Source organism: Gavialis gangeticus, unplaced genomic scaffold (assembly GCF_001723915.1).
Source record: "Gavialis gangeticus isolate Ggan-Ray unplaced genomic scaffold, GavGan_comp1, whole genome shotgun sequence".
Classification (NCBI taxonomy): domain Eukaryota; kingdom Metazoa; phylum Chordata; order Crocodylia; family Gavialidae; genus Gavialis; species Gavialis gangeticus.
Genome location: NW_017729025.1, coordinates 16,945,969 through 16,956,147, shown reverse-complemented (window position 1 = coordinate 16,956,147; position 10,179 = coordinate 16,945,969). Strand labels below are relative to the sequence as shown.

Genomic DNA, 10,179 nt, shown 5'->3' with positions numbered 1-10,179 from the left:
CAAGACAAAACGCCCTAATCAGTCAGAGGTAAAACAAGGGGACCAAGATAACCAATATCCTGCTGCTGCAAAGGTTGTTTAAATCTGCCCGAGAGAATCTAGGAAGAAGGCCAACCCCCCCCACCCCCCACAAACAAACAAACCCTCCCACAGTTTGTACCAATCTAACCATGGGGTAAAATTCCTTCCTGACCCTAAAAGTGGCGATCAGGCGAAAGGGCAAGACCACCAAGCCAGGAACCTCTAGGTTTCAGTTCCAGCAGGAGCACTGACATACCCCAGTCACAATCTCCAGCCTTGGCTGCAGCCAACACCCAATGCTTCTGAGGAAGGCTTAGCATAGCGTGGGGATCCTTATGCTCTCCCACTGTCTGTGGGGGAAGGTTTAAGCTGGTGTGCAGAAATATCAGTATAACTGTAGTCCTGACTCTAGATTCCACCTAGTCCTGAAAGGACAGATGCATGTTGTACTCTACACCTAGATCATCCCTGACCAATGTCTGTCCAACGTTCACTCCACAGTCAGCCAAGATTTTCACTTCTAGCTTTAAACAGAATTGCCTTTGAGTTTACTTCAATATATTGAATTCATACTTTCACAGCAATGCTTTGTAAGATCTAGATTTAATATGGGTTTTTAAATGTTACTTTTAAACAGGAAGGGTTGGGGTTGAAAAACAGAACTTCTATTTCATTGGAAGTTTCAGCACTTTGAAAGTTGTTTTTGTTTTTAATCGAGGAATGAAAACTCTGTTAAAGTTAAATTTGAACCTCTACTTTTTAATCATCCCAAACAATTATCTATACAGCACATATCAATGGCTTTTTTTTAAACAAGCGTTGCTGGTGGATGACTTATGTTTTCTGAAGGACACACATGGATAATCTGACCTCACAGGCCTGAGTCCTTGCACCAGCTGTCATTTATACTTCTGTCAAATGCATATAATAAAACTATGCCACATCAGAACAACAACATTGTGCATTCCCACTGTGCACTAACAAGTAAGTAATCACTGAAGTAGGCACTGGAGAGGTAAACCGTCTGTGCCCACAGTTTTCATAGCAGTATAATTATGTGGGCCAGATGCATGCATCTCTTATTAAAATGTTATACTAAGTACAACTGCCAAGGCAGACACAGTTTTAGCCAAACAATTTATTCCACTTTCTCTAAAGAAATAAGTTATGCACTTTTAGACTGTTATAACTTCACCTGGAAGTACGGTGGGGGAGGTGGTACTGCTTTCACTACAACTATATAGTTGAAGTGGTACAACTTGGGCACACCCACACGTGTCAATAAGGTGACTGAATAGACTCTAGTGCAGTCTGTGCCAGAATTTATTGCTCCTGGGCGCTCCATTTTCATGTGTGCCTGGGACCACAGCACGCTGAGCCAAGGTGGAGCAGCCCCGACCGGCAGGGAACTCCAGGGGTCAGCCTGCCAGCCTGGGGCTGCTCCTGCCCAGCACAGTGTGCTGCAGAGGGCCTGGCTGGGGCACAAGGGTGCTCCAGTGCAGGGCTAGCCAGCATGCAGCCCCCACACTGAAGCACTGTTGTACCCCAGCCAGCCCGATCAGCGTCTGCATGTGCGCTGCAGTGGAGTAAACAACTCCACCATAGGACAGTACTTGCATCTGGCAGTACTATCCTGCGGCAGATTTAATCAGTTTACTCCGGCCTAACAGCACTGCATGTGTAGATGCTGAGGTTTTACTGCAGTGCTAATCAGTCAGCTCCACCGTAAATGTCTCACGTAGATATGCCTCTCGTGTGTTTAAACAAGCCTTAAGCTGAGAACGTATATAATGTAAATCTCACCACAATTTCTATTATTATTACTCTGTACCGTTGCACCCTTAATACAAATGTACATTATTTGAGGTGGACTGAATGATACAGCATACATGTGTTATTGTGAACCCTAGCAAGTAGCACACATCAGAAAAGTTTGATTTCTTTTAGTCTGACCTGAATTCAAGCAGAGCTGAATATTTTTCTACAGCAACTCCAGTGTCCCCTGGGGAGCTTGATGAAGCACTAATTATTTGCCCCCCAAAATAAAATGCAGGCTGATCTACTGCCTACTGAACTTGATTAGTCATTGGATAGAACAAGTATTCCACTGATCAAAGTCCTCATCTTTCTGACCTGACTAAAAATATTTCTCGAGGGGAAGCAAAATGCTTTAGCATTTCCAAAAATGAATTTCCTTCCATCTCCACCTAGGAAATGTATGATCTTGAAAGACATCAGTTAAAAATCACTATGTATAATACAGCAGTGGGCAAAAACCGGAGTGCAATCCCATTACAGGTAAGAGGACTATGCAGAACAACTCCAGAAAGGGAAGTCCCTCCAGTGGAATACTTGAGACAGGAGCAGTAAATACTTGATACAAAAGCAGGGTGGCAAAGGAAATGGACAGATAGAGGTCTTGCCCACAGAAGTATCATAATCATACCAACTTCCTCAATATAAAAAATCCTGAAAGGGAATAACTGGGTTTTATTTTAGTATAGTAAATGTTCACTAGTGGATGCAAAGGAAAGACACACAGGACTGGAAACCTCATCCATTTCTCCTTCAGCTGCAGAGTGAGCAAGGCTGACCTAGACTACTGTTTTCATCCAGGCTTGCATGAACAGTGGCACATATATTTTCTTAAACTTACTCGCATCTGCTGCCTCATTAGCTGCATTTGCTAGGAATAAAATATATTTATGTAAATTTAAAACCACAAAATATGCCTGGCAAGACTCCACACTAAAATCCCACTGACATCAGCATAATTATTAGAGACAGGAATGAGCCAACCAACCACTGAAAAGTTCCCTTCTTCCCCTTCAGGGCTGTGCAAAGCACAAATCTCAGCCCTTTCCAAAAGCTCAAAGATGGTTTTTTTGCAGTGTACCAGGAGGATTACTGCATGCAATCTGTTTCAGACCTACATACTCACCACTGGCTGATTGCTAAGGTCTGGAGTGGACTCTTCACTGTTTTCAGCTTTCTGGGAAATTTGAAAAGGTGTTTCCTCGTCATGTTGATCACATGATTCTATTAGCTCATTCGCATCCTGAAAAAAGGAAAAGCAGTGGTGGAAAGGTTTTGATTGCCTTCTTGTACTTTAGAAGCTTCCAAAGGCAGCAGTCAATCCACACATTACTCTTAGCCAACAGTAAAAGCATGTCTGACACAAAGATATACAGAGACAAAAGGAATCGGAACTCTTGGCAGAGGTGACATTTTTTATTAGACCGACTAGATATTTAGGTGAGTGCACCCAAAAGCTTGCAAATAAAGACATTTATTTTGCAAATATTTAGTTGGTTTAAGAAAAGGTATCACCTCTGCCAAGAGTTCCAATTCCTTTTGTCTACTGGCCAATACGGCTACAACCTGTACCCCTGATATATAGAGACAGATACACTGTAGCTATCACAACTTCACTGAGACTCCGATTTGAAAAACTCCCAACAGTGTAAATGAGCAGATATGGAGGAGGTGCTGCTCTCTTCTACTCCAGGACACATTTTCCCCATGTGATATGCCCCACAGTTGTATTTTGTGCCTGTTCCAGGGATAACAAATGAATTTGCTATTCATCTAAATCTGCATTTTTCAGCCTTGCATTTTTGACACAAGCAAGGGACACCTGTAAAAAGATTTGTGAAGGATAAAAAACTCCCCCCTGGACAAAGAACAATGCAATGCCTATGCCCTCCTTAAGTTCTACTCATGATCACTTAAGAAATACCCAGGTCCACTACAGGCCTGTACAGGGGGACAAATTCCCCATGCAAAGATAAACATTACCTGTGCAACACCATCTGACAAGGTGCCAGAGGAGCAGGAAGCCACACTGTTTTCCTTGGGTGTCTCATCTCTCATTCCTGGAGGCCAGCAGGGTTCAGCTGTCTCTGCTACTGTGCTTTGCTTTGAAAAAAACAACAGTCAAGAATTAGCTGTGGCACATGTGGCACTCCTTGAAGGAGCATGTGGTCACTGAAACCATTAGGCACTCTTATCTCTGCTGTGCTTGCATCTCTTTCTTTGCCTATTTTCCCTAAAGGCCACATAAAATTGATATTTCTTTGTCTCTCTTGGTTCTGCACGAAGAAGAAGTCAGCAGCAGCAAAGGCCTTGGCTTGTCTGCGCTGGGAACAGACACTCCCTGCCCCCACAAACATGCACGTTCAGGCCCTCCCACGTTATCTTGCCAGTGTGACTGCCAAGGCAAAAGGGTGCTATAGTTTGCAGCTTTGCAATTCTTAGTCTCTCTGCTAAGATGGACCACAAAAAAGGCAATTTTGCATGGTGCCTGGGAAAGCACAGTAGCTTTTCTTTTATTTGTGTCCTTGTGACAAGGTATTTAGCAGAATTTGCAAATCTGTTGGAATCTGACAGGGCTGCACCGTGAGTACTTCCACTGTGGCCTTGAACTTACAGTCTCTCAGCTGTCAGTTGTTTGCCTTGGTGCCCACCCCACCCCACCTGATTGCTAAGGTAGGCAACAGAGTTTTCACTGCAAGGATTTCTGAAAAATAGATATCCCTGAAAACATGACTGGACCATCAGTTCATTCTGCGTAAGGTACAGAAACCTGCTATATGGTTACACCATTTGGTTGCTATCAAGCAGGATACAGCCTCTTGTGTTAGAGGGTAGGTAGGCAAGAAACCCCACAAACATTTCTACAAATACTTTCAAGTTTCCTGAGCTGCCAAACTGCATCTGGCAGGCAGCTGAGCCTCACCTGACTGATTAGAATAAGAGTATTCATGTGCATCATGCTGAACACATGCCTAAGGGTTTCTAGGAGTGGAACCCTAACTAATAAGGACCACAGGTGGGGCCATGTTTTCCTATGCATCTGTAACATGTTGTGTGTGGGTAATAATACAGAGGTAAGAGGCTACAATACATCTTTGCAAATTTCCCAATTTCATTTTTTCCCTACAATATTCATTTTCATAGCAATATTCTGCTGTGACGTTCCCATTTCTTCCCCAAGCTCTCAGACCTCACAGCATTCTTTCCAAGGGGAGCAGAATGGCACTGAAGGGTATGTCTATACTGCATGCCCAGCATGTCCCTGCAGGGAAGCCCAAGCATGCCGTGCTCTCTCTTTCCTGCTTGTATACTCCATATGGGAAAATGTGTCAGAGAAGCTGCTTTGGGAATGACTCCACTGGCTACTCTCAAGCATGCAGGAGACTGAGGTCTTGAGACCCACCATGGGAGAGGAGAGGATATCCCTGGAGTACCTTCCACCAGCACATTTCCCAGGCTGGAGCATGTGAGGGGGCTGGAGGGAAGGGAACGCTGCAGAGCATCCCCGCCAGGATGTGCTGGAGATACACGGCAGACAAACCCCTAGTATTTCTAGGAGGGGAGTTAATGTACTCATACAATGGCAGGATGTAATGATTAGTGCTGCCTATGCATTTAGGCAGGGGTTACTACTTCACTATTTACAATGGTGTTGGATCAAGGAGAATTAGCATAAATAATCCATCTCCAGTGTAGGGCTAAAGTCAGGCTGTTGCAACCATGTCCTCCTACTCACCCTCACATGCCAAACATCCTTGCAATTCTAACCGCCTCCAACTCTGCTCCACACCTACCATTCATGTTATGCTTCGAGTTTGTGAGATTTACCTAAGTCATGCCCATCAGTGGCCCACTATCCCTTGAAATCCTTTTGCTAAAGCCATTTGCTCTCAGAAATCCTTCCCTACTTGGTTTGCATCACCAATAATCTTGTCAAACCCTGCTTAGTTGATCTTATGCTTTGTGTTTAGGTTTGTCTTGTTTCTGTTGAACACTTTAGGAAAGGGGATATCTCACTGTTCTGCAGAACATCACATGCATTGGTGCTGGTAGGTCAGTGTCAGGTTCTGCCATCACACGCTCATTAAGTAGTTCCTTCTGCTGCAAGCAGTATTACCAATAGCAGTAGAATGATTTGCAGAATAAGGTAGCACCCAGCATAAAAAAAGCAGTGTCTAGTCCAGCATGCAACTGAAAGTAGCAATATTTTATTTCAGTCTAGTGGCTTTACTATGACAGCATTTCCAAAAATGCACAATGAAGGAGGCTCCAAGGGATTCTAAAGGGTTTCACATTTGCACGTACATTTTTCATAACTTCCTTTGAAAAAGATCATACTTCCCAACTCTCCGTTCTACTTACTTCACTGTGGGACAAACTATCTTCTGTTTCTTCAGCTAAAGAAGGAAGAAGAGACGACGATCCTCTCTTTTTCAGCTACAATGCAGGCACAGAGACACAGTCCAATTACTCCTTGCAACAAAAACAGCTTTTCTTTCTGCCCCTTTCACACCCAACAAAATCGTGACTTGAGGCCTAATTTTTAGAAATGTTGAGCCCCTGCAGCTCCAATTAAAGTAATTGAAAGCTGCAGGGTCTGAGTACTTTTGACAAAAAGGGCTTTTTACCCACTTCGTCAGTTTGTAAATCTATGCCTACAATTGAGGTAAACCTCATTCTGCTCCATACAAACAATTTACTGAAAATCCTAGAACAAGCACTTGCGGTGCAAATTATAGAGCCCACATTTTACTTTTGATTATTTCAAGCAACCTCACATCATTTTTCCACACACTGAAAAATATCCTGAAAGGCCTCCCCATTGCGCACCTAATCATGCCTCGTCAGGGCCATTTGAAGGGGTCGTGAGGCCTTCCACTTACCTGCTGCTCAGGGGCATCTCTCCCAACAGAATCACTTTCCTCTGGGGACAGAGGCTCTGGAAGTTCACCCTCTGATTCAGGATGTTCTTGCTGTAAGCGCTGGTGTAGTTTGAGCATTGAACTCTTCATTCCCACGAGGATGTCTTCTTTCCTCTGGCACAGTTCGATGATCTGTTCTTTTATGGCTTCCAATTCTCCCTGAAGAGCAACAATGCTTGTAATTTACATTTTCATTATTAATTATGTGACAATACTTTATATCTGAGTAACAGCTGCATCTTACTGGGAGAGGAGCTACTGTCTCTTCATCCTTTTTTTTGGCATTCGGACAATTCCCCATTGTCACTTGCCAGAGATGCCCAGGTAAAACACAGACAATAGAGCCTGGACACAGGGACTGCCAACTTTATACCTGCCCAGCTATAGCTCATCAGGGAACACACAGGCTTGATAATTAGTGCTGATTTGGATTCTCACTAGTCTGGTCCAGCCACACAATCCTCTCGGGAGAGTGAGGGAATGCAGCTAGATTGCATTACTCAGCTAGACAGGTCAGCCAAGGCTGCTTGCTACAAGCCTTTATAGGAGCTAACTACAAAGCAGACTTTCTCTTAGTAGCAAGAAGAGAAGACACTCAGAGACCCTGGATGAGAGGGATAAAACAGCTCGTTTCCGTCTCCCTGAAGATGCTTCAAAATAAGATTATACCTAGGTAGGGACTTTTATCTTTTATGCTATATTAAGGTATAGCAGCACTGCTCTGCAACTCCCATGTGTGGTGTTAACAGTGAGCCTGATAGTCTCATGAAAGCAAAGGGAGGAAAGGGATAGTATTCTGGATGGATGGGATCACAGCCTTGGGCAGCCGTGGAGAAACCAGGGGGCAAGAGAGGTGCTCTACTCTTCGTCTCACTGCACGTTCCAGTTGTTCTCCACTCAGCGCTCCTTCTTTTCTGCACCTGTTCCTGTGCTGCGTTTCAGTTGGAAAGGAAAAAGCATAACTGACTTAGATCCATCCCTCAGCTGCTTAACCTCCAGGTCTCTAGGTCAGTCACACAACCAGAGCAGGGATTTTTCTTTTCAGGCTTTTTCTTCTCCCTTGCTGACAATGCAAATGGCAGCACCATGCTCGCCTCTGTTGTACTCAAAAAGGGGCAAAGCAACAGGCCATCCGGTTCAAGGCCTGTATGTAGCAGTGCTGGCACAACAGCATGCCCTGAGGCTGTGCTTGAGGTACCCGGAACAATGGCAGCAATGCTTCCAGCAGCTGGGAAGTCATTCAGGGCTGTTAATAAGACAATGTAGAGTGGCTAACGCAAGTTAGAGGACACAGACAACAAACCAGAGCAGGGCTCTGCCTGAGCCACTGCTTCTGTTAATAGCACAAGAACACTGCACTGGTGCAGAAACACACATGCAGGCTTTTTGAACTTAGGCAGCATCCTTGCGAGGAATGCCTTCGGTGAGCATCTGCTATCCTTACAGCAAGCTAGCCAAGCTCACCCTCTCCTGAGACACTCTAGGTTCTGTTGGACAGGGGCTGGGGATCTGCTATAACAGTTATGCTATTTCCTTACACAATGAAACCTGCGCAGCAAAATCCTCCAACTGTCCCCCGCCATCACGAGCAGGAGAAAAATAAATCAGCATGAAATAATGGCTCCATTTGCACTTTCTGGCTTCAGTTAAGATGACAGATATTTCATTCTTTTGCCTTTGGAAATGGGGACTTAGCAGCATAACTCACATGCTGCTCCTCTGCTTGCCAGAAAATGGTCAGAAGCCAACCAGAAACAACATCCAAGTTATAAACACACACCTCCCTCCAGGCCTCTGAGATGGAAGCTCCCCCATCCCTAACCCTTGCTGAGATGTGAGATTGAAAAGCTTTTGAATCCTTGAAATACTAATGTGCCAAGGCAGTTTTTATTCTCTTAAAAAAAAGAAAGTTAAACTCAAAACCCAGTTTGGCACACCACCACAATTATGATTTTAAAAACAAACAAGAGCCAGGAAATGATTCACAGTGCTACCATTAACTCACCCGTTCAACGACTAACTTGTAGTCAGATTTATTATATGTACTTAAAATAGGAGTGTGCAAGTAGTGTCTGCAATAGGCTGAGCGTTTCAGAGGTGCTTTATAAATAGTAATGGATATCCTGTAAGACACACATTTCCTGACTTTTGCTTGTTTATCCTTTTGTATTTAAATATTGCCGTGATGTCCCTCCTTAAAAAAAAGCCACTTGTGGGGAGGAAAGCAGCACCTGTCTAACAAATAGTGAAAATATAGCACAAGTCAGGACAGGAAAAGGAGACTACAGAATCCAACTGAAGACCAGGACATAATTTACATAAGTAAAATATATATTTATCAAAGATGGAAAATAGCCATGGCACTGAGGCTAACTTCCTACCCCTAGCCAAAACTACCACCACAACAGCGTTAATGAGCATAAGTAATCAGATCTCTGCCTTGTGCTTTATCTCAAAGGCAGAACCTATAGCAGCACACACTGCCCCTAACACAGAAGCAGGGCATTGGAGAATGACTGACAAAAGGATTATTGCCTACTGACTCACTTCCATGGCTTCCTACAGCCCTCTGAATTGTCTTTGCACGTCTGACACCCAGATACTGAACTTATCTGGTATTAGCTCATCACAGCTGAGAGAGTGGGCGTTTTGAGATGCATTCAATGTACACCTCCATTTTACAGTAAATTTAATGCTCGTCAGTATGCAGCATCTTATATATGCAGTCATATTCCCTGCATTAAAAACCTACCTGTGTCCTTTGTTTAATCGCAACATGTATAGAAATGATTTTGAGAGGGGAAAAAAGGGGTTGCCATTTTCTTCATGTTGTCATACAGTAGTGATGGTATTATAAAAGCCAGGCCAGGTCATACAAGTTAGAAAATGAAAGACTAACTTACCTCTGGAATGAAAAGACTAGCTTACCTCTGGACAAGCAGCATTGTAAGAAGACAGTGGATTTTCGTGTGCTAGTTCACCCAAGTGGTTCTTTAAGAATTGCTTCAACTTTTCAATTCCTTGTTCACATTCATCTGTCTCTCTTATAACTGACTATAAAAAGATAATTCACCTTAGTCATTTTAGACAGATTTTAGACAGATTAATAGAATAGAGAAACACAGCAATGTAATGAACTCAAACTAGGGAAAAGTAGAGCAACCTCATTCATACATCTGTACCTATGGCTTATGCTAAGAAACTGTACCCAGCCTGCCAGCTACTTCTACTCTACTGTCTTCAATTCTATATGAATTTGCTCATAAAAATACTGTGGCACAGCAGCAAGTGGCAGCAAATTAGCTTTGTCTAGAATTGTAAATGCTCACTACAGAGTAAATCTATGCCAATAGCTTTCTTTGTAAAGTTGGACGCATTTAATCATATTCACCAGTACAGCTGTATTGGGGGGGGGGGGGGA

The 10,179-nt window shown here is 43.6% G+C and overlaps 1 protein-coding gene across 1 annotated transcript in view; it reads right to left on the bottom strand.

The window, feature by feature from the left end:
- SYNE2 (spectrin repeat containing nuclear envelope protein 2) overlaps window positions 1–10,179 on the bottom strand; it is a 352,391-nt gene that overhangs the window by 164,652 nt on the left and 177,560 nt on the right. Inside the window, exons 64-68 of the mRNA XM_019518445.1 lie at window positions 9,687–9,812; window positions 6,720–6,917; window positions 6,199–6,273; window positions 3,820–3,939; window positions 2,963–3,079 (exon numbers count right to left, since the gene is read on the bottom strand). Coding sequence (XP_019373990.1) covers window positions 2,963–3,079; window positions 3,820–3,939; window positions 6,199–6,273; window positions 6,720–6,917; window positions 9,687–9,812 — 636 coding nt within the window. The remainder of the gene's footprint in view (window positions 1–2,962; window positions 3,080–3,819; window positions 3,940–6,198; window positions 6,274–6,719; window positions 6,918–9,686; window positions 9,813–10,179) is intronic.